At 41.9% G+C, this 25,268-nt stretch overlaps 1 protein-coding gene across 9 annotated transcripts in view; it reads right to left on the bottom strand.

The window, feature by feature from the left end:
• The window catches only part of MARK1 (microtubule affinity regulating kinase 1), a 60,409-nt gene extending 38,159 nt beyond the window's left edge, over positions 1 to 22,250 (bottom strand). For all 9 annotated transcript variants that reach the window (XM_054820665.1, XM_054820670.1, XM_054820666.1 and 6 more), the window contains exon 1: positions 21,837 to 22,250. In XM_054820665.1, coding sequence (XP_054676640.1) covers positions 21,837 to 21,887 — 51 coding nt within the window. In that variant the 5' untranslated portion in view covers positions 21,888 to 22,250. The remainder of the gene's footprint in view (positions 1 to 21,836) is intronic.
• Between the last annotated feature and the right edge of the window lie 3,018 nt (positions 22,251 to 25,268).

The following is a 25,268-nucleotide window of genomic DNA, read 5'->3' as shown; positions in this document are numbered from 1 at the left end:
CAAAGGAGTGTTAAATGTTTCAGTATTTCAAATGCTTTCTAACATTAGTGGCAGATGGGCACAAATGTTTTCACAGGTAAAGTTTGGCCTCTAATCTCAAGTTACACATTTTAGGGCAGGCAAATGGTATAGGTAGAAACCATGTCTTCTCAGGCCAGTTTTTAGATTTTGCACCAGAAAGGCATGCTTACTCCCAGCTCAGTTCCTGCTAAGCATTAAGGACCAACAAAACTCAAGACATCCTTAATATTTTCCCATTATTCACTGCTTCAATCAAAAAGTGAATGTCAAGATATCTTTGTACAAAGCACTAACTAACTGAGCCTGTTTCTTTACAGACCAAGGGTTTCTAGATCTTTGCCTTTAAGCTGAAAGCAGAGTCAGAAGGCAGCAAGATGTTTCACTGTTTCTCCCAATACCCAGCCTAACGTTGGTCTATGCTGATCTCACCTTATGCAAGGAATTATTTTCTTATACAAAATGGAATTTAAAGCAGTGCTTCCAACTTCAGTGTGTATTTATTGTAGTCTGAAGTCAATCCCCTCCTGTAAACACTCAGGCTTACAGACAGTCCCACTGAGCCGAGCGGAGTTATTTCAGGACATAAGCACCAGTAGAATTGGGGAAAACTAGCAAACAGCTGCAACACGACCGGAAAAAACAAGGAGTATACCACAACCAGAATGTTCTTCCCAAATGTAGCACAACTCTGCTTACATCACCTCCAGCATTATTAATTATTCACTATGGCTAGGAGAAGAGTCCTAAATATAATTTTCTGTTTGTCTTTTCATTACCTGAGTCTCTCTGCAAAATACTGCTTTACCCTCACTCCTAAACTGTTTTCCAGATTACTGTGGAACCAAGCAAGCCAGGCATGTTTAGATGCTGTGTATCAGACAAATTTACTCAACCATGAAATAACACACTAGCAATAGTATTTATCTTTTAGAAGCACATCATTAAAATACTTTCTGTGGACTTGGAAAGAGAGGATCAGAAGGACAGCTCCAGGCAAATAGGCTTTGAAATGTTCCTTCAACATCAGACACTAGTCCTACATGCAATAAACCAGGGCCCAAATAAAACTCTTGCCTGAGAAAACATCCCGCAGGATCGGTATTTGTGCGGTGCTAATAATGAATATTTTAGCCATACCTGGAACCCCCATCCAGAGCTACAGCACTGTACTATACAAGCAAGTTGTAAAAGTCTTTGAGCCTATTTACGCACACAATTAGATCTTCACCACTTGAAATACAACGCCTACCAGAAGCATTAGCAACCCTAATATCAATTGCCAATTTCATACGCTTCATGGGATTAGCCTACTTCCAGTAGGTACTTGAAGGGATCTTTTAGATAAGCAGTTGGATAGGCAAGAAAAACCATTGCCATAGGCAAAGCAAAAGATGGCTTCACAGGACAGATAATTTTAATGCAGATTTAACAGGGAAATCAGTTATTTAATCATAATGACAATATAAAGCAGAACCAATCTGCAGGGGGAGTGGGACGTAACATGGTTCATGGTCATGATGATTCTGGAATTTGGCCTTTTTGTTACAGAAAAACTAAGCCCCTCCAGACAGTTTCTTAATTATTCCCTCTTAGAAAGATTATCTTCAGAGTTAAGCATTTTCACCAGTTATGCCCAAGGATGACAGAAAATGTGCATAAAAAAGGTCAAGTTTCTTAGTTTGTGAGCCACATATATGTGTGTGTATTTATATATACGTAACTTTTGAATTTCAACAGCACTGAATGAAATTCAAATTATTCTTCTTAAGTCTTGCAATAGGCCTCTCTCTCACACATAAACAGATTGCTATTGTTGGAAAGTACAGAGGAATTTAAACTAGAAACTCATCAGCTTCTAGAAATCAGCATTCAACAAAATCTAAACATAACAAGGTTAAGACGTTGGGAAAAAAAAAAATCAAAATTAGGTCAAATAACAGTATCTCGGAAATTATTTCCAAACAATGCTAAAGCTGAATTCCACAGAAGCATGCAATATCCACACTGTCTAGAATGGCAGACTACGTAGTTTTAAGAACTTTCTGGTCCATTACAATACGTTCATTCATTATGCATCAGCTACTACGTGGCTATGTAGAAATGCCATTTCAGAAGAACAATCTCTAAATTCTGAGAAATTTTTTCAGGGTGTTGGAAACAAGCAGGCTGTAAAAACCACCACTCCTCTTGAAGTTCACTGCCATCTACAAACAATTCCAGCTAACAATCTGCATTTCCTACACAGGATTTTAATTAGGGATTCTAATATTTCTCTAGATACCTTGATAATATATCTTTTTATATATATATATATAAAATGTAGTGGGAAACATTGCCTTACTAGTGCATCATAAACATAACTCTCCATATGTTCAGTTTATGTCAGTGTTAAATGTCTACAAATCAACACATAGAATTAGATGGTTTTTAAAACAAAATGCAATTTTAAACAAAATGGTGCAGCAGTAACAAAAGTTTAGAGCTGAAACAGTATATTAGAGCAGCCATTTAGGTATTTTGCACATTAGCTAAGTATTTAAAAAAAACCCCAAACAACAAGAAAAACGCATACAGAACAAAACCCACCACCTTTTCAGAAATCTCAAAAAAAGTAATTCTAGCATTCAATTTTAGATTGCGACTGAAGAGAGCTCAATTAACACTTATAACTCCTGACTAGGTTTGTTTCTCACATGTTCCATTAGAGTTACTACAGAACGTCAATGGCACTAAAATCACAAGAGAGTTAACCTGACCCATTGCTTCCCCAAGACTCAAAGCTATCATTTTCCTTGTTTACTCAAGGAAGCTTTGCAAAAGCAAGATGACTCAATGCCCAGGCACTTTATCTTTGAGAAAGTACAGAAGAACTAAGCCCACCAAGCAGATACGAAGCGTGTGCTCCACTACTTTACTTATTCAGCATCCTTTAGCCACTTAGCTAGCCACTGGAGCAGTATTCTCAGAGATTATACACTGTAATTAATCTTACATCATTGCATATATTAAATACCCTCACAGCTTAGTCTTAGAAAGTCCTCAAAACCATTCCCGCCACCAAACCACAGAGTCTTTCTCAATCAAACCACACTGAAGGCCTCTATAGTCCTTCTGAGTAACGGGTAACTTCCTCGCATCGATCTGCCTACAAGTACACCTCACTTGATTAAACAAACATCTTAGTCCTGAATTTTCCCCTTCTTGAATTACCGCAAAACAAATTCCTCGGTACAGTCAGTCTTTGGAAGCAAAGTATGCACACGCAGCGCTAGAAGAGGTATATCATCAGAAGACTTCTCTCAATGTTATCTCCTGTTCAGAACTTAAGTTTCTTGCAGACAATTTTTATATTCGCAACTCCAAACATTTTCAAGCATGTGCCGTACGCATGAGCATTTGTAACAGCTGTCATATTTTGCAAGGTAATTAAAATAGCTAGCCCAGAGGGACTCTGAAGGGTTTAGAAGACAGTCTTCTAAACAGCTCTGATCTGCAACAGCTTTGATTCCCAATACAGGGGAAGGAAAGGGGGGAGAGATGAGAAGTCATGTCCTGGATGTCCCACTGTTTTCATGTTTTAAGTGCTTCTGTCCTTTAGGATGTAGGAGCTTCTAGCAAACCACCTCAAGCAAGTCTTTTTCTTTTGCTGAAGTAACAATCACACTAAACTAGGAGAGTCCAATTTTTTGAAAGATTTTGGTAAACCTGAACACAGAAACCAACAGAAATGTTCACATCAGCTTGTTCTGCATCATGTAACAAGAGTACCCAGAGGTCTGCGTTTACAGGTATGAAGCATGCTGCAACTCTGAACTGCACGAGATGATAGTACTTGATCCATCAGCTACTGCCAGAAGAAGGGGGTTTACTCCTCTTCCAGTTAAACCTCACATCTGCACAAAACCACAGCTTATTCTTGCCACATGTACCTGTCACATCATACTGCAATTACTAAAGCACCTCTGATGTTAATCAAAACATGAGTAGAGCACTATCTAATTTTTCATACCTCTCAGACATGTGAAAAAGTGCTTTGGAGGGGGGCAATTAAAAACACAATATATGCACATGATTCCTTTTATAATTTCTTATCAGCAATTAAGTGCATACTAGATTGGGAATGCACGATAGAAACTCTTGTTAAAAAAAAAACCAACAAAGCAATCAACCTACTCCACTGTAACAGGATAATAGGCAGGACTCAGCTCAGAAAAACCCAACAAACATACACAGTGAGGAGAAAAAGTATATATAGATTTTAAATCAGATAGATACCAAGGTCAATGCATGGCAGAGACAGAAGAGAATCAGACAAAATTGTGACAGTTGTCTTGAACTCGTACCCACACCCTGATCCTGCTCATACAGGCTTTCCAGAAGAGCACAAAGAAAATAATCACATGCACGTGCATCTTTCTGTTTATATCAAATTTACATAATATGTAGGAATTCCAGGCATGAACTTTTGAAAGAGCTTGAAGCTATCAACAATAAGAAACAATGATTTTCAATAAAACTGGCCTCAGTCAAGCATATGGAAACATTTCATTAACTGATGCTGTAACTCTTGAGAAGCATTTTATATAAAACTTTTTTAAAAAAATCCAAACTATAAGCATGGAGTTTGATATATGATATCAAGTGAGATACTACACAAAATAACTTCCCCTTACTCTTTTTTTATATCTTTTCTTCCCGATTGTAATATTCTGTATTTCAAAAAAACAACTTCAAAGCTAATAGTAAAACATTTCTATTGCAAGGTGAAATAAAATCCCTTAATGTCAATACACAATAAAGATTCCTTTCTAAAAGCACACATATATGGTGGTGACAGGTAAACTTATGCTGAGCACTCAGTAAATCTTTTCTTGTGCTTGTTACTATGGTATTAAGCCCCTTAGAAGTTTTAGTGGGGTTTTTTGTTTTGTTTGGGATTTTTTATTTAAGTTCTCGACATAGCTTTGTGAGATATATCAGAAATAAGTTTGCCAAATTCGAGACAGAATTGTTTTTCTAATCACAAACCACACAGGATGCAATGTTTACGACTCCATACTTGAAGCCACCTAGGATAGAAAACAGCACACCATCTACCAGTGCAATGCCATTCCCAGCTAACTGATGGGCTTCAAAAGTTCAGACACAAGGTTCTTCAGAATACTTGTAATTTTCATATGGTGACACTAACCTGTCATAAATCCTGTCCATGTTATAGTAAGCTTGCTCCCAGGTTTTTTTGGGTTTTTGTTTGTTTTTTTAAACACAACAGTAATGTCATATGGAAGGGTAGAGTTCATTACCACATGGAATCACAGATACTTTTTGTTTAAAGGATGAAAAAAAAAATAATAATAAAAAATAATGCACCAGTCCTCCCCTGAGAAGTCAGCCAAAACATTTCAGAAAAACAAATACCTTCACAGCATTAAATCAGGTCTTGTAACCTGAACTCAGCTAACCCGCTTCCTCCTGTCCCTGGGCCCGAAGCCCTCAGCCCGGCCAGGCGTACAGGTGCAGGAGAACAGGACCTTCCTGCCTTTGTTCCATTTCGCTCAGAATTGGCACAGTTACTTCAACCTGGCACTTTCCTTCCTGACTCATCCCACACACACAAACAAGATTTTCCAGGGCTAATTCAGGACAGTCGGCCCATATCATCTCCATTAATTGCTATGACAAACCTGAACCCTCCCCGTAGCCCCAGTGAAAATTGAGACAAGCCAGCTAAAAGCTGCTGCAGTGAACCACAGGTGGAAACAAAGGCGGGGGGGGGGGGGAGGGGAAGAGTTTTTCCCAAAATCCTCTTACATTTACTCTTTTTATATTTGTCATTTGGTACAGTACTAGAAGCTCAGTCAGCCCTAGCAAGTAAGAGAATGAAACATTTCCCATCTTGTCAAGATAAAATGGTTAAGGTCCCTCACCCATGACACCTAACACGAACCCGTGTTTTTGAAGAAAAGCACTTACGGGAGGGGGAAGGAAGGAGAAAGGCTATTCCTGCCGCAGCTGCCCGGCCACATTTAAACATTGAGACAGTTCTTTCAACATTTCTTGCCAGCCATTGCTCTTTCCTCAGGAGGTGATCAGTTTAACCTCGCCAGTCTTTTTTGACTTATTTTGTGAGATCTTCAAGCCTGCCAGCACAGAGCCAGCGTTCCCAGCTCACCCACCCAGCACATCTTGCCAGCGCCCGAAGACGCAAGCAGCTACGGGGCACTGCTGCTGAATGCCACGGCACTCACAGTTTGCTCGAAAACCCTCAGTAAAACAAAAAGAAAACAAAATGCTAATGTTGATCATTAATTGAACCAACCAAACAAGAACAAGGAACACACCCAGAAAGCGAAACTTCTGGCAAAGGAAACTGGCAGGAGTTTTTATTGCACTTACAAATGATGCAGCCAGGTCATTTTTCAACCGGCTTGATGAAAGGCAGGAGAAGAGGCATGAAACAACTTACAGTTCAGGATCATATCAAGCACATGGAGCTTCTCAAACATTTGCAGGAATACAAGGAGTGGAAAATGCTTTAATATCAAACTTCAAAACTGAGGGGAAAGGGCTGTTTCTACAGTCTGGAGACTACAACCTGGTAACCTGAGGCTTGCCTCCAGACAAGGAGAAGAGCAGCAAGAGGCAGGTGTACTCACGGAAGCACAACCAGATTATAGCTCTAAGTCTCTCTGACACTCACGATCACACAACCAGTCTTCTGGGTCTGAGGTTTTTTTTGTACAGAAGGAAAGCATACAGACAGCTAATTGGGACCAGGCTCTGAATCCCAACCCATTACTTCTCTCAAAGTTTATGAAATTGGAATTTTTTTCCTTGCCCACTGCACACCTAAAACAAACTCCGGAAGAGTCCACCTGTGGCATGATGGCTGCTGAAGCTGACCCAATGCTGCTCACGTGTCTGTGTCCACTTACAACTGCACTACCACTGGGGCAGCAGGAGGGATGGACAGCCAACACAGGGAGCCAGGACAGACAAATCCTAGCAACTCTTCTGCCAGGGTAACCTCCAGACAGCTTCAGCGCAGGCCCAAGGAGGAAGGGGAGCACCCAGCACCAGGAAGGTGGGGCCACATCACCTCCATGTTAAGCTCTTGGGGAACCACACTGTCAGAAAATTGATCACACCACTTTTTCTTGATAATCCAGAGGCAAACTGACACCGGTAGTGAAAGTTTAGCTAGGAGATACTTATTCCCATTCCACAACAAGGTAAAAAAACAGAAAAACTGGGGAAAACAAAAACCACCCCAACCCAAACAAAAAAAATATCCCACAAACAAATAAGTAGACTTGCTTATTTGCATTGTTTACCTGCACTGGCTCTGTGACAGAAAAGCACACAAAGCGAGCTTAAGAAGCTACCCTTTAGCAGTGACATGCATGGGCAAAGCACCCTTAACATTTCTGCTACATAAAATAGAAAATTAAGTTACTCCTTTAGCAAGCTGGACAGCATTTCTAAAGTCTTGACATCTCCACTACTGGATTCATCCAATGGATCCAATGATGAATCCATCAAGACAGATCACCATCTTATTTTGAAGACTATTTTACTTCAAGGTCTTATTAACCTTCTGAAGTAAAGCCTGCTTCTAAAAAGTGATGAGACAGCCAATTAAAATATCCAACCTGATAGCAATACATACTAATTGATGCACACCTGTCCTAGAAAAGAAACTGTAGGGCAGTACAGGACTCTGCAATCTTTGAGGATCATGTCAAGCTATGTTTCAAATGAAGGTACCCAATATTCAGAAGGATTTTCCAATATTCTTTTGACATATACCTTTTAAGGATCTTGGAAGTCTAATCTAAAGGGTACGGTGACTCATCTTAATATTTCCCTTCATACAACACAAACATATCTAAAAGTAGTTGGGCAACCAGTTAATTTTGAGAATTAGAAGAAGAAAAAAAAACCTGCATGGACCTACATCAGTTTAATAGGGCCTTTCTCATGCCCTTCCACAGGAGCTGCAGCCTTCACAGGAGGGGCAGGAAATCCTTCCTGACCTGGAGAGCACTTTCACAGCCTCTTGCACTAGAGCATAGAAGCTTAGTTTCTTCAGCTTCAAGGCTTGACAATATTTTCTGGTCCATCTCTCTTCTCTGCAGCAAGGCCTTCTGATGTCATTAACAAGTGTTGCCTCAGAAGGCTGAGGTGCAGAGTGCCTACAGGACCCCATCTGCCAAGGACATGCAGTTTTAATATTTAAGCCAGGATATAATCAGACTCAGCTTTCTGCAGACATGGTTTTTTCATAAGCGTTGATACAAATGTTGACTTTGAGGAGTAACGCATATTTTGGCACAGGAAACCAGCCACCTTCCTAAGAGGAGGAAGCACCTTGGATGGCGTAGGACACTTCTACCAATGAGCCTGCACTCAAGCAGCATTCTGTTACAATGGTTTTGTCTACTGAGAACAGTCTAGCAGAGTCTGATCTGATGGTAGAGATAAAGTTATAAGGACACCACTAAACTTAGCTGGTCTTCCAAAAGCATAAACCATATTTTACATACGAGTAAGATTATGATGATGTAGCCAAGACAGCTGGTATAGTGGGGCATGGTGAACTCAAAGAAAAAAAAAAACCAAAGCAAAATGAAGACAGTCTTCTGCTGAGTGCTCTCTGCCCTGTTTTTCATGTAAGTGTTAATTAACAGGTCAAATAAAAGGTCCTCAGTTGGGCTGTAGTAACTATTTACCTTTATGTGGATAATGCTACACCACATTTCAACTTAGCAAATATATTCCCAACCTTGCACCGATTTATGCTTAACTTTAAGCTGTCCAAACACTGTATGCCCCTTGGACCAGCTCATATCTTATGATCAAAGAGTACGCTCTACACAGAGCTCAGGCTACAATCTCCTCTGAGCCCCTTGTTTCTAAACTCATGCAACCATCTATTTTAACCTTTGAGCTTCAATTATTTATGATCACAAAGTACCGTAATTTAGCACTTTAGAAATATATGCAACTAGGAAGCTAAATTGAAAAAAGGGGAAAAAAAAAAGCAAACAGCAGCAATACCCCTCAAACATTTTGGAAAGTACATAATATATCTAGAAAAAATAATACATTTCTTTATATGCCTCAAACTGGCAGACAGAGTTGATAATGGATACTGACAATTACACATATACCACAGATATCTGTCAATGTACTGAATTCAAACCATAAACAGAAATCATGAGTATAGCTGAGATGTAAAAGCCAAGCACAAGAAAAAGAATGAACATAAATTAAATAGCCCGTGTTACATAAGTCAGCAAAGGAAACAGAAGAAAAAAACATCACTGGATGCAAAGAAAGTATTAAAAACAATAGGTGCTGGATTTACCCAGCCCATTAAAATAAAAAGGTAAGAAAGTATGGAAGAAATAATGCACATAGATATGGATGAAACTTAAGAATACAAGCCAAAGAATCTACGATTAAAGGGTTGAACAAAACCTAATATGTATTCAAAATTAATATAGTCATTAAAACAAGCAGCCAATCCAACAGTAGGAAAAAAAAAAAAAAAATAGTATGACTTTCTCGAGTCCTCAGCAGTAGGTGAGGAATCCCAGATCCCCAGCTATGGCCTTTAGACACTACCCCAGCCTGCACACTGTCAAAGCCAGGCATTTCCAGACTTCATTGTCTAGATGGTGAGGTACAGCAAATAACTAGTAGTAGCAATGGTGGCCTCCAGCTCACTGTTAGCAGTGGCAACTCTTGGTTCTGTCCTGAGCTGGACATCGGAACAGTTTGGATAACACTAGAGCAACACATCTTACAGTCTGGAAATCTCCAACTGAGGTGGCTTACCTAATCAGATGCTGTCTCATTAAAACAGGAATTCATCTGATTCAGTCTTAAGGAAGGGAAAGTCAGGAAAGCAGAGAAGTCACAGGAACCCGAGGACAATGTCAGCAGGTGACAGGGACTATCAATCTCCCTAACAGCAATTGCAAATCCACCCTCTAAACCTCAAAGGAGAGCCATCCTTATGCAGATTTCAAATGGACATCACTAAATTATTTCAAGTCTTAGGATGGGTCAGACAGCAGTGTTATGTTCTCTCTTCCACCATCAGCCTGCCAAGGGTCCCACCCACAGTCCTGAGATGCTCCTGGCCTCTTAAGAGATGAGAGAAGCCACAGCACTACAGGAGAGATGACCACATATCCCCTTATGCAATGTTGCGATCCCTGAATTATCACAGGCTCACTGGGAACTCCACCTGTAATTTTTTTCCTTAATTTACGCAACTAACCAGAACCCTTTGAATCCCAGGGGATGAGATCCATCACGTTAAGTATCTTTCTTGTTTCACCAAGCAGCTAACAAAGAATCTATTCATTTTCTACTATCTTCCTACCACCTAACAGCTGACCTGAAATCAGGCACAGCTTTCCACCCTTTCTCAAAAATTATCTGGAGGTAAACTTAACTCCAATATATGATAACTGTACTACCTGCCAATATACATGACAGTCTCCCAGTTTGCTTCCTTCTTTTTTCTGTTTGTCACTCACTGAGCTAGTCTTAGAAATATCTTCAATTAAATCAAGAGAATATTAGGAAACTGGCTCATGCATTAATATTTCACTTTATCATAATAACTTCAGTCTAATAATCAAGTGCTATATTTAATTCAGGTTCTTCAGGTTAGCAATTATTATGTAAAATGAATGAAAAAATGAAAAAAACAGGAGTCCAGTTTGCCTCTTCTATGCTACTCCAGAAGGCTTGACACCACTCACTTTGAAAATAATTCTATTTAAACAAAGTATTACACACCACTAGGAAATGGATTTAATGAGTAATGGTGAAAAAGCTTGTACACAATACAAAAATACAAAATTTTACAAAAGGTCACCCAAACAAAACAACAACAACAACCATCAATATTTTATCTTGTACTATTTAGAAAACATCAAATTTGATTTTGATATGAGCACTATACTTCTGCAATCACTGGCTAAGCAAGACTACCTTTCTTAAAAAGGATCTTTAAATGCAGTTTTTATTTTATCAGTCTGCTTTGCTTTGCACAGGTTGATGGATTAGATTTCCCTTAGCCTGTCTATGAACACTGCTGTAGGCAAACATTCTCTCATAATAATTATGTCTTCCATTGACTAATTCCAGCATCTATATTAGATCGACCCTCATTGCTCATACCAGCTTTCTGTAGATAAGATTTCTCTGGACTACGCAGTAGATGGAGCAAGAGTTTCATTGTCAAGTGCCTTCATAAATTTCTTTGTTCATGTGCATGTTGTATCTATCACTGGAAGAAAGAACTCTAAAAAGCAGCCAGCCTTGTTCATTTAATATCAAATTAAGAAAAGCAAATTTGAAAAGCTACTATATATATGCATGCCTGGTAAAGACTACTCAGAGACGGTATTATTAATATTTTCTGTATTCATCTCATTGCATTGAATGATTACCATTGTTATTCCTTCTGGGGTCTGATCTTGAGGAGAAAATACTATTTTATTCCTTCACCAAATAATGACATCTTTTTTTTTTTTTTACCACCAGTAGACAGTCCTTACTGTAATAATTTCAGAGGGAAGAAAATCTGATTACTGTTGGAAAAAAATTACTAAATAAAAACCCAAATGCTTTAAAGAATTCTATTACCTTCAATCGATAATATTATCTGGACTAGAGATACGAGTAAGTACATTACACATGTAATCCATTTGTGGAAAACAACCATATCCTCTGTAATAGCTCAATGCAGCATTTAACAGGACGAGGTAATTTCCATGGCAAAAATCAGACTACTCTTAATCCATGAGATTCTCTGAATTGTTGAGCTATGCCTCTGCTTATTTTAACTAATCACAGAAACATCTAAGAATTAGAAAGATACTTACATACAACTGAAGCCAAGCATGCACTCTCAAAAGGAATTTCAGATATTTACTGTTTAAGCACAAGTGATTTACACTGCTGCTACACGTACTGCATGCAGCACGCCCTCCACTTTGCTTCCCTAACTCTGCAATTCTCGCAGATTAAATTCTTCATGTACCTGCTGAGTTTACAATGAAAATCTCCCTCTACAAATGACGTTACAAAATTGTATGTCCTTTCTGACTAATCATTATAAAGCTTTGGTTACTCTTTTCTGTTATCTGGAAGAAGAAAGCACAGTAACTTTAGTAAGGGGAAGGGAAGGAAATGCAGAGGGAAGAAAATATAGTCTAACTGATGAGTATTTAAAGTTGTAACAATCCTTTTTGCTAATAATTTCAAGAAGAATCCCCAAAACTGAAACAACTCCCCCCAACCCACCCACAGCCAAGCATTTCTTCACTCCCTTTAGCTCTACAATTCAGATTATTCCCATACTAAAACGCTCCCTGGGATTCATACAAAAGGATATTACTTGAAGGATAAACAGGAGCTACAACTACATAGCTTTACTAAAGCTTTGTATTGGTTTTGCTTATGTCATTAAATGAGCAAAACTGGAAAAGGTCCCAGAAAGAGTGAGAAGCATAAGGAAGTTGGCAACAAGAACGCAAGCTCAAGCACAAAAGCACGTTAGTAAGCAAAATGTGGGGGAAAACAAGGCGGGAGTGGGGGGAAGAATGTGATAAGATAGGAAGTTACAGGTATTAAATGGCCAGCAACTTCATGAACATGGGTAAATGGAATCTCAGAAAGAGAGATATTGGGAAGTACATAAGGATAAAGCTGCTGTGACATTAGGTTATAGACTATCACCAGGTTTAAAATGAAATTGGTCAAATATTTGAGGGAATAAATAAGAAAAACGGTCTATGTAATAAACTTTAGCATTAAGATTATAAATAAATGGTCTTTTCCCCTCTGAAAAAAGGGACTGCTTGGAGATGAGTAAAATACGTTTTACTTTATTTTTCTTTCATCCTAAGTATTTGGTTAAGATGGAAAAGATAGGAACCAACAGTGGGGAAGGGAGGAAGCTGGGAGGAAAGCTTCCAAGAGAGCTGAAAATAGCACTATCGCAGTGACTAAGGCTGTGCCTCCACTTACAAGAAGGTGCGTGTTTTACTGCATCATGAGTAAGGCGTGGGTCCTCCTACAGAGGCACGGCGGAGCAGAGGCACTACAGGTTTTACCATGAGGTTAGCCTTGGGCAGGAGCCTTTACAGCAAGCCCTGCTAGAGCCTAATCTATCCAAATCTAATCTATTTTCTCCAACCACATCTGTCTAATGAAAGATATCACTTCTCTCTAACAACCTTGCCTAATTTTCTCTCTGCTTGAGATTTTAAAAGTTATCGTGCACTACTATTACTTTATAATACAAAAACAATTAGACTTCGTCACCAGTAATATTATCATTATCTGCTCTTGCAAAAAACTGCCATGGGCTATCCAGTAACTCTGTATGTTCAGCTATGCGAACATCCATGTACTATACAAGTGCTTTCTTCAGAGGTGAAATAAAGTTCCGTCTTATTATTCGAGCTATCCATATCACAACTACATATGCTTAAATACGCTTCTGCAACACAACTGGACAAAGCACCTTATGTTGAATCAATGAAAATATATCATAAGTTTAGAGATCATTCTCTGCTCTGATTAACACGATTACCATTTTTCTACTTTTATGAATTCTACAGGCCACGTATTTAAACGTACACCAGGATTATTATTTACTTATGGCCAACACACCACTAGGGTCATGGTGAACAAGGCAGACACTGATCTGAAGTCATGAATGTGTTTCATTCTCTCCTCAGCATAACTCAACTACATTTATCAGTCCTTACCCAGGAAATCACACATATCGGGGGTTTATACTCACTGGGCATTCAAAATGACTGCACAATGTAAAGAATGTTTTACCACTTTTTTTTTTTCTTTTTGCAAGTGCTTCTTTAGATTTGGGATACAGCTTGGAAATTAAAACAATGAAACTGGCTAAAGCTTACTGTAACCAAGAGTCCTCTTTCTGATATATTGCCAGTCATTTGAAGAAAAAGAATCTTTTTTTTTCCCCAAAATACATTGTATTACTGCATTATGAATGTAGGTTTCCATAACGTCTTACATTTTTAGAAAACGTTGCAACCTTGAAATAATTTGCACACAAAAGGCCAGGAGACATTGGTACTGAGCACTTAAATCTTCAACAGCTCAGCAGGAGTCTTTACAAGTGCAGACCAGTTCTCACTGCGTCACCCACAGCCTACACCTAAGGTGTCCCACAAGCATAGGAATGGCAAGATAAAAGAAGGAAAATTATTTTTTCCTTGATCCCTATACAATAAACAATAGAATACAAGAACTTGAAAACACACAGACAATGCATTCATTCCAGCAGAACAGAGAGCCTTGCTTTCCACAATGATTTAAGTGATGTAAAGTGACTGCCGATCAGCTGTCCCGGTAAGATCAAGAATTTTACAATAACATACTGATCTTCTGTTCTGCAGAGAGGCGCAGAAAACCTGCGCTTTTGGGTTTTACACAAATACACTCTATTGATCAATCGTTACAGTCTAAGCCGTGGCACTGCTCCACGAGCACGTCCGGTTCATTGCTTTAAAAGGTTAATTGTAGCCCATCTGAATTTAACTGTGCAGACACCTTACTACAACTGTGAACATATGCCTTTCAGCATAAGTTGGTGTTTTCTTTGAAAGCATACATAAAGAAATCTCTGACAAAATGCTCATCTAAAAAACAACCACTACCACCACCAAACCCAAAATCAAAACCTTTTTTTCAGCTGCCGTCTCAATTCAAAAAGAAGCAGGATTATGATAAGCACAGAGAGTACTTTCCAATGCTTCTGCATTAAACTATTTTACCATGATAGCTATAGTGTCTTTGGTCACTACTTAGTAAAAATAAGATGAAACAAGCACAGGGAAACCTGCTGTAAGAACAAGGACCATCTTATCCTCTTGGAATTTTTAACTTTAGATTTGCTAGGATGCTCACCAAAATTACCTAAGCTGTATCATCACATATAGCTAGGAAGTCTTAAACTGACCTTGAGATCTCAGCAATCCTTTGATTTTACTACTTTACTAAGTTATTCACAGAAAAACAAAAAAAGGAGAAATTTCCTTTCTTAGATGAAAAATAACTGGTCCAATTTAAAGCTCAGTTTAGCACTGAGCAGAGAGAACACAAAAAAAATGTTAATTTAGAATGTGAAAAAAGTAGAAAAATGTTAACAATTAAACAGGCTTGGTGGCTGATGTGGAGAAAGAGCTTATTACTAAAACTCAGATTCGGTTGCATTATATTCATTACACTGAGCGACGTGAATGTTTCGATGGAACTTTCCTGCTTTATAGCTGTTTTCAGAAACATTTAACTGTGGAGAACATTTCTTCTTAATTTACCGCTATCTAGAGGGGAGTAAACATTCCAGAATGAAGACTCAGAAAAAACTGTTAAGTCATAAAAAAATTTTGGGGTGATTCTGAAATTCCAGAAAGATTAAAAAAAACAACAAACAAAAAAACACCACAAAAAGCAAGCATTGTGTTTCCAACAACAAAAAAAATATTGTGTCATGACCATAACACAAATAAGCTAAGTTTGAAACATGTCTCTGTCTGCAGCAACTTACAAGTAGTATATTTAACCCGGAGGGCAGCACAGAGCATAAATGTATATTAAAAAAAAAAACAAACAAAACGTTGACGCTACTAAAAGATATCTAAACAGAAATGATAAAATACTTTTTGTCTGATATCACATTTGAAAAGTTTGCTCAAACTCTCAAGTTGTTAATAGGCCAATTTGTAAGAAATCTGTCTTCGGGCTTTAGTTGCACCATAGATTTCTAACTCCACAATAATAAAATCATCTCTCCTTTTTATAGGATAGTTTCTCAATAAATCTGCTCTACTGGAAAATAGTGTTTAAAGCTCTCTCAAATATCAGTAAGATATTAAGTCTAGGTCTATACTAAGTTCTGAGAATAAGGAAAAAAACCTGCAACTGCAAACACAAATCACTGATTGAGAACTAATTTTACAGAAATCACTGTATCTGCACTTAAAAGAAAAATCAAGTGACTACTTTTTCTGTGTTTAAACTATTGACATCAATTAGAAGTTAGCAGGAGCTCCCTCTGCTAAACAACAGCAATTGTGATGGTAGAAACCTACCACATTTATAGTAGAAACATTAATTTCCAAATATAATTGGGTGCCATCGGGGAAAAAAAATCCTGCCTTTACCAATGATTAAAACATTTTAAATGCAGAGTTAGAAAATGAAAATAGCTATATTAATATAAACAGTAAGTCCACGTGATCAGAAAAATATGATGGTAGAGACCCCACTGATAACAAGGCTCCATGGAACATAATCTCCTTGTCCTAGTTCAGCGTTTAACTCCACTGACCATGTAAGTACAGTTTTCCGAGCACTGACCACAAACAATCTAACTTTATGTTTACCTATGAACCTAAAAAACCCCATGAAGTATGAAATGAAACAAGTTGTACAATGAAACTACATTAACCCCCTCTGAACTTTAACACTATATATTCTTTTATGATGCCTAGAACACTGAAGCATGAAGCTACATTTTCACTCGTTTGTTCCAAAATATTTCTCTTTACAGAAGGAAAATGAAACTAATCACCTGTCCCATGACTCTCTCCGATTCACATGGAAGGTTAACTTCAAAATGGATAACATACTTCAAAATGAACCTCGCTCTCTCCGTGCATAATGCTCTAGCTAAACATGTGTTTTACCCCACAGCACAGGAGCTTGCTCAAGACCTGAACCAAAACAAAAGTCTAAAAGTCTGCACAGAGAAAACACAAACCTTCAAAATAAGATTAGGAGAACATACTCTGTTCTTACCATTCAAACAAACATACGACCTAATGGTGTACTTATTATCAAGGAAAATAATCTTACAAGGAAAAAACACAGGCATTCTCCACTTTGCTAAAGCCCATCTCCTGTGGATAAGAAAGATACAGCTGTACTCTTGAACCCATAAGGCTTAGAAACTAGGCCATTCTTCTGCTTAAGGCACTGAACGAAAGAATTCTTGTCAGATACTTTCTCCCACGCCCCCTCTGTCCAAATCAAAACCATGTGTTCGTATTGTGCAAAGGCAAATCCAGAAGGAAAAACAAAAACCAGAAAGAAATTAAACATGGAATAATTATTATTACCCCAACCTGACCACTCTATTCCATCCTCCATTATCTCTTACCTGTTCAAGTTCTTTTCCTCTTTAAAATGCAGCTGTCTACTCACCCCCACTATCAGAAAGTCATCTTTAACCACACCCACTCGAGCTGGCATCTGAGACATCGCCCTTCCCTTGCTAGCCTGCAAACGGGGGCATGTGTGTCAAAATTATAATTATTTGTATGATAATGAAGGAAATCACATGATCATAGGTCACTGTACTATCCTTCCTTAAAACTCCCTCTGCCATGACATCTCTAAGTCATTCTCATATGGCACTGGCCAGTAAGACAAACCACAATTCCCACATTCCTCCTCGACTCTGGCCAGAGCTGTTATCATCCAGCGCTCCCGCCTTGTTTGTTCCTTCTTCCGCTGTAAACATGCAAGATCTCTGCAGTAGAATTAACTGACTTTAATGTGTCTGAAAAGTACAAAACAAAATAATACCTTAAAACTTAGCTAGCTGGGTCACACCACAACACAAATAAATAGTAATACCTTCACAAATAATAGTAATACCTTCAAAAGATTAAGTTACAATTACTATAGAAAAAAATACATGTATTCTTATGCCAGACTAAGAGATCCTCACATCAGAAAAAAAAAACTACAGCATTCTCATTTTTATTAATTTTACTAAAGCAAGTCGTATACAGCCAACTGTTGAGTCTTTTCTTATACAGGGCTCCTCAAAAACACTTAAAGGAATATATTACCGATGTATTTCTTTCTTTTGCCTTAATTCAGGACCATCATTCCCCAATTTAATGGCATGATACAATACAATATGAAGGGAAGAACATAAAAGCCCCTCTTTCCTCAATTAATACCAACTCAATGAAAACAAAAGAGCTACTCTAGCTCAAAGTTTTTGAGTCCTGTCCCTCTTCCCCTCCAGCCTCAGCAGAGATGGGAAGCTCAGTTCACCCAAACTAACCCCAACTGCAAGTATTTGAATGCACTGAAACATTACCTACTGCAGCCTACATAAAAAGTATCAAGAGGAAGCTGTAAATAGTTACATGTACAAAATCAAAACACAAGAAAATTATTATTTTGAATAGTACTCTTACCCTTCACTTGAAAAAAAAAAATCCGGTAATAGACATGAAAATAATCTTTAGTGTACTGCCTCCACCCATTAATTTCTCCAAGTTTCCCAATAAACCATTCAATAGCAGTAAGTGTTTGACAATCATATTCTGTTTCCTTAAACATAGCTTTAATGAAAGAGAAACAACATTTCCAATGAAAAATATTTATGGATGTATGCTAGAAAAGTTAAATACAGCACTGGGAGACATAAAGAATAGCAAAAAAGGAAAAAAAAAAAAGGGGGAGCTGTGAATTTCTGTAAGACAGACCTATCAGTTATACACATACTGACTGCTTCACAACCACTGTTTCCCTCCACCTGTTGTTTGTCCGCTGTCGGCAGTCCCTGTACCTTTCACTCCAGCTTTCTGATAAGACCTTATCAAGTAATCAGCTACATGATCTTATTCTCCCTTGTAGACTATTTTCAAAGGGTGCTGTGTGATAAAAGGCACAAAGAATTATGGAAATAGGCACATTTTTCACCCATCCCACCAGGAATTCCCATAACTCTTCAAGGAACATATACTCTTATGACAGGTGCTAATCTGATTATTACTTTTTTTTTTCCCCCCCAAACAACAGACCACATGCTTGCATATTCACTGAGAAAAGCATCCATTGAAATTTTACTTATTTTCTATTTTAAAGAGCACTCAAAGCAGCTGCCAAGAGACAGGGGGTGGCAGTGGTAGGGTAGTTCCCCATGATTTCATGCAACAGCCTCACGCCATGTGCAAAGCACAGCTGGACGCGTACGTAGGTTTGTACTCAGAACCATCAATCAGCTCTCTCCAGGATACAGAGCTACAGTCTGTCCCTTGAGAGTCACACAATGGAGCAACGCTGCTGAGACGGCCACGCGTACGAGATGGAAGAAAAGAGCTCTCTCCTGAAGATCACCATTATTAGCTACAGACCTTGGGAGAGCTTCACTAATATGCATACTTGGGAATTGGAAATATGCACTACAAAGATGGATTTATTCACCAGGCCAAAACCACTGATACTTACGCTGCTCTTTAACTCCTCACTCTTTCCAACAATTTCTCCCTTTAGTTGCAACTTCTTACCACCTCAGTTACCCAGAGCTTACTAGCTAAACTTTGTGCATCAAGACCCATCAGCATAAACACTTCCCTAAGTCCATTAGTGTTTATTAGCAGGAGGAAGCACATTAAAAGTAAATTATGAGTCTCGCCTCACCCTGACAGAGTCCATTTTAAATCAAGGAATGCTGCTGTTCGGGAAGTCAGCAATGGGCCACCTCCTCCTCCATCCCACATTTGCCACTTTAGCAAAAGGTCTTAAGTAAGGGAGACCACGGGTACCAGAGAGGGCTTCCCAAGGGGCAGAAGTGACAACCTCCTGGAGATCTCTCTCCAAAACCCAGACGACGCCATACTAATGACAGCACTAGAATTACAGATTTGGGAACTTACTACTGCATGGCTCTTTACTGTTTATCTGACTGGAGGATTATATTCATTAGTATTAGGTTACAGACTTATGCCAAGATTTTCAGGAGCAAATGGGCAATTTTGAGTATTTTGATATCCTGTAAAAACATGGGTTTGCCTTTTTTTTAGATACCCAATGCACTCTCTGAAATAATAATAATAATAATAAATAATCCTTATTTATCTCTAGGTATCAAAACAGAGCATTCAAAAGTAGCATAATATTTTCTAAATTAGCTACTAACACTTAATTGAAGTTTTCATTCTATAGAGGTTGATGACATTTGAGAATATTTCCATTTGCCTTGTGTAAATGTACTTTGCAAGTATTATGTACTATGTTACTGGATCTATGCATAAATATTTCTTATCCCTTCCTGTCATCTCTCTCTCATCTACATTCCTATACACATTTGAAATAGAGAGTCATGAGTAACATGTATCACTCAAACCTAGATTGGTCATTTAATTAAATCTAAACTTTCATTTTCATCTCAAGGACTTGCTTTCATTCTGACACTAATACAGGACCCCTCAGTCCATGAAGAGTAAGGACAGACCAAATGCATCCACTTGCTTTAAGCTTTAACTAGTAACCAGGCTGATATTGCTACGTCAATTAAACTTCCACTGAGCGACAGATACTAAAAGCTCATTACAATAAGACACCAAGCTAGGGTTTCACTTCTTTAACTACATTATCTCATTTCTGTTACCTTTGCCTTCCAAACCCTCTTCTCATATTCACTTTTCATTTCATATAATTCAGGAACCTATTCAGCTGACCCTGCTGCTTTGGCTTGTACAGTAACAAACATTGTAAGCTCCTACTGTTGGCCAGAACTTCTATAGATTGATGCAATGCAAACAAGCACCTTCTTCAACCGATTGTCAATCCATCTTCCTTCGTTTCTTACTGATCGTTTTCCACCCAAGTAGAAGTTGGGTGTGATTGCATGTGTTAAATTTTGTATGACTCCTTTTTCCCTCCCGCGCCTTCTGCCACCTTCCCAAAGGCAACTAATGATATCTACCACACATTCCAAACATACCTCTTATAGCATCGGTCCCCTCACCTAAGATGAAAATTTCACACCTCCCATACTACCGCCTATTTAAATAATCACCACTGATGGACAGGACCAGACACGGTCCAGGATTTTAAAATTTCTCAGCTACACTATCATAACTGAGACTGGTTATTTTCTGTGGGAAGACCACCACAACAGACAACACCACCATACTTCTACTCCATCAAGTCCGGGCGGAGCAGAGGAAGAGCGCAAAGATGTTTAAAGAGAGCACAAAGGAAGAGACAATCAACTCGGGAGGTACCAAGGACACGACGACAGCCTCGCTCAAATGCAACACAAAGCAAACCAGAGGAAGGAATACAGCAACAGCAACGCCGGGGACCATCTTCGAAGTGCAAACCAAACAAAGAGCAAGTACGGCTGAATCCCACAAGGCGAGACGGGGCCGAGTGCCAGGCAGTTAGGAAGCCCACGAGTGGGTACCCCGACCCAGGCTTGGGGGATGCGTGAAGGCAGGGCAGCCCGGCCTGCAGCCCGCGGGGGCCAGAGGCCTCTCCCCGGCGGGGGACCGAAGCCAACTGCCTCCGTGCGCCTACAGCCGCCGGCTCCAGCCAAGTACATATAAGGGCAGCCCAGCCCAGCCCGGCCCGGCCCAACAACGGGTGGAAGGGGTTGCCCGGCCGCCGTGCGGAACGACAGCCGCCCGCCGACCCTGCGGGAGGCCCGGGGCCGCGGGCGGGCTGGGGCGACGTGGAGCCCAACGAGCCGGACCCGCCCCGGCAGCGCCGCATGGAGGAGCCTGAGGCGCGGGCAGGCGGCGGTGCCGGCCCGGCGCTGGGGAGCGCCCGGCCCGCCGGGCGAAGGGACGGCCACGGCCCGCCCACCCCTCGGGCACCCGGCCTGGGCGGCGGGACAGGCCGGGCCGCCGCCAGGTGCCGGGGAGAGGCGGCTGCGGAGGGGGCGGCGGGCGGTGGAAGGGGCGCGGCGGAGGGAGGCCCGGCGCAGCACTCACGTTCTCCGTGTCCCGCTCGTTGACGGTGGGCAGCGGCGTCCGAGTGGACATCTTGTGGGCCGCGGCGGCGCCGCGCCCGGCGCGCTGAGGGGAAGGCCGCCCGCTCTCCTAGGCCGCGGCGGAGGCCGCCGGCTGCCCCCGCCGGCAGCCGGGCGCACACGGCGGGACGCGAGCCTCCTGCCGCGCTGCCGGCCCCGCTAAGCGCCCGGCGCCATGGCCTCGCCCGCCCGGCCGACCCTCCGTCCGCCGCGCTCCCGCCCGCCTCGCCGCCGCCGGGCTCCGCGCAGCTCGGATGCCGGCTCCTCCTCCCTCCTGCCCGCTCAGGTGAGCGGCCGGCAGCGCAGGGGGGCCGCGACGCCTCCTCGCAGCATCCGGCAGCGGCACCGACTCCTCCTCCTGCCGCCGCTGCCCCGCGCTCCCTTCCCCGTCTCTCCCCTCCCCTCCTCCTCCTCTTCCCCGCCCCCCCCCCCCCACCGCGCTGAGCCCGGCCCCGCCGGCCAGGCTCCACCGCCCCGCGCCGCAGGAAGCGCCGGGCAGTGCGGGCGGGCGCGGCAAACGCGGGCGGGTGGGCGGGAGGCCTCTGCCGGCGCCACCGACCCTCCCGCCGTGGTACCCGTCACGAGTGGCGCCGCGCCGGGCCCAAGTGGGGTGGGGACCAGCCGGGAGGGCGCGCTGGGCCTGGGGCCGAGGTGAAGCGGGGCCGGGGCAGGTGTGCCGCTTCGTGACGGAGGCCGAGGGGAGGGGGCGTCCTGGTGCCCCCGGGTCAGGGCCAGCCGGCGGGCGGGATGCGGGGGACCCCGGGAGGAGGCCAGCGGGGCTCGGGGGATCAGTCGCCTGTGAAGCCCTCAGCCCCCTGCGTGAGGGACACGGGACGGGGCCCACGGGGGTGCCGGGCCTCGCTGCAGCATGGCGAGTGGGTTGCCACAGGGACTCGCCTATTACCAGGAGCCGGCCCTGGAAAGGGCAGTGGGGCAGCCCTGCCGGCCTCCCGCACAGCTCTGGGTCCACAACTCACAGACTTTCCATCCAGAGGCTCGTAAAACCCTGTGTCAGCGTCTGTGTAAATCAAGCTGTTTATTTGTGCGCCTGAGCCAGCCAGCCTCCTTTACCCACTTGAAGCTGAAATCAGATCAACAAGACTCCGCGCGACGCATCTATCCGCTCGTGTCCGACCGGCACACAGTCCTCAAACACTTAACTGATGACCTCATGTACTTAAAATTAGAACCACACACACATTTTTGTCTTTGAGAAGTTACTAATGTTTACATGACAGCAGCTCTCGGTATAAAACCAGCCAGACCCTTCACCAAATTCTAAAAATAATCTGTAAAAATAAAAAAATAACCCCCCGTGCACCAAAACCAAAACAACGTGCCTGAATTTCCATTGCAATATTTCGACAGATTTTTGTAGCTGAGGCTGTTAACATCTTCATGAATCCTGTAAACACAATCCTTGTTCTGAAAGACCTTCCTTACAAAAAATACTTTGGAAGGCACTTGATGGGTTGCATGTCTATCTCCAGGAAGCCCTTACGTGCTTGTGAAAGGGCATTGGTTGTTATTTATTACCTGTATTTATGGGTTTTATATATATATATGTGCCTGTATTTATAGGTAAACACAGCAAAATAGAGTTTATTTAGTTCTGGGGTGATTCAAAGGATGCCCCTGGCTCCTCGGCACTGGTCAGCCGGCAGTGGAGTTTTCCAGATGTTTGGGAAAACAGCTCTTTCCTCTGCAGCTGATGCAGGCACAGGCAGAGAACACCCCCACGGTGTGCGAGCACTGTGACTGGACTCGCTCTTTGCACGCTCAGCATCGTGTTGCTCTGAGCACGCATGATTTGTCCATCTGGAATGATAGAGGTTCCCAGCTAGTCCTCAGCCCAAAGCCTCCCAAATCCTTGCAAGGGCCTGTGTGAGCTCTTGGCTCTCTCCTCACATAGCACTACCGGCTGCTAAGGGATATTTCAGGGTCCTTCATTTTTCTGGGAACAAAATAATCCAAGATTGGGTTTACTCGGGGTAAACAGCCATGGTCTAGCCAGCATGCCAAAACAAGTTTGTTGACAAACTGGATATTAACCCAGTTTGGTTGCTTAGCTCATCAAAATGCATTCACTTTTATCCCAAATAAGAACAAGACTGTGTCTAGGGCTCTGCGTGGGGCCTGACTCTGCAACCCTCGCCTGGTCAGAACTCCCACTGATGCAAGCCCATCGTGGTATGGATTCGTGTACGTGCTTGTGGTCGGAGAAGAAAGGAGTGTAAACTCAAATGTCTTCTAAATGTGTTTAATGGCACCACTGACTAAGGGAAAGCTTAAAAAGACTTCCTGCCTTAGAATTTGAATATGTTTTGGTCAGTAATTCATAGGAAAATGTTGGTTCATCAGAAATTAAAGGTGTAATAATTCTTGTTATCTGAAGATCTGCTTTGCAGTTGTTTTGGCCATGGTTGTTACTGTTATCATCTTCTTTCACGTTAACAAGGTCACTCATTCATTTAATAGCTTGGTTTAATTTTGTTTGGTTATGACTACAGGCTCTCGTCTACCCTGAGTTAGAAAATGCAGGGACAATGACTGAGGAGCTGCATGGAGGAGAAGGTGGCCACAGAGATGGTCCCATCATCCTCCAGCCACTCTCCAAAGAGAAGAAACAGAAGATGGGCAATGGTCTGAGCGCAAAATGGCCTGGAAGAAGGATGCTCCAAACTGTCTGAGACCTGCACTAAAATATGCAGAAAGTTATCGCTGCTTCAAGCGGCACTAAGTCCTGCTTGGTGCCCAGCGTCAGTCACAGAGCACAGGCACGGCTCAATGGTGGCAGCAGCGCAGCCTCTGTGACTGCAGAGGGGTGCAAACAGCCGGCAGCGAGGGGAAGGCTGTCATTTTGGGAAGGCAGGAGCATTTTGCTTGGGATCCATGTTTTGAGGGGCTGGAGGAAGCCTTGGCTCCTCGCATCAGAAGTGAAAAGGACAGACTCGTGTCAGTAGAAAGACCCGGGTAGCAGTTGGGGTCTTTTACCCCAAGCTCTGAGAAACCTGTACAGACTCCTGCTCCAGCCTGGGCAAGCACCCGGTTCTTTTGTTCCTGACTGGGTGTTCAGCAAAGAGAGAGGATGCAGAGCACAAGACTTTTGCTGTTACACTATTATTATTCTGAAATGTGCTCATTCTCTGTGTTGTTGGGTTTTTTTTGCCAGAAATGACATGTTTATTTGTGACTAGACAACTTTGTTTAGTGAGGAAACTAAGGTGTCAGTCAGCTTTGTAAGCACTTGTCCCTCCCAAGGGGAGCTCCGGCAGTGAGTCAGCTCCAGCTTCCCTGCACGCAGGCAGAACAGACTCGTTGCTTTGTGCCTCGTAGAAGCCAAGCCCATGTGCCTCCTCCTCCACGAAGCCAGCTGGCTGGTGCTTAGGCCTGC

This window comes from Grus americana, chromosome 3 (genome assembly GCF_028858705.1).
Source record: "Grus americana isolate bGruAme1 chromosome 3, bGruAme1.mat, whole genome shotgun sequence".
Classification (NCBI taxonomy): domain Eukaryota; kingdom Metazoa; phylum Chordata; class Aves; order Gruiformes; family Gruidae; genus Grus; species Grus americana.
Note: the sequence above shows the minus strand (reverse complement) of the source record. Positions and strands in the feature narration are given on the sequence as shown.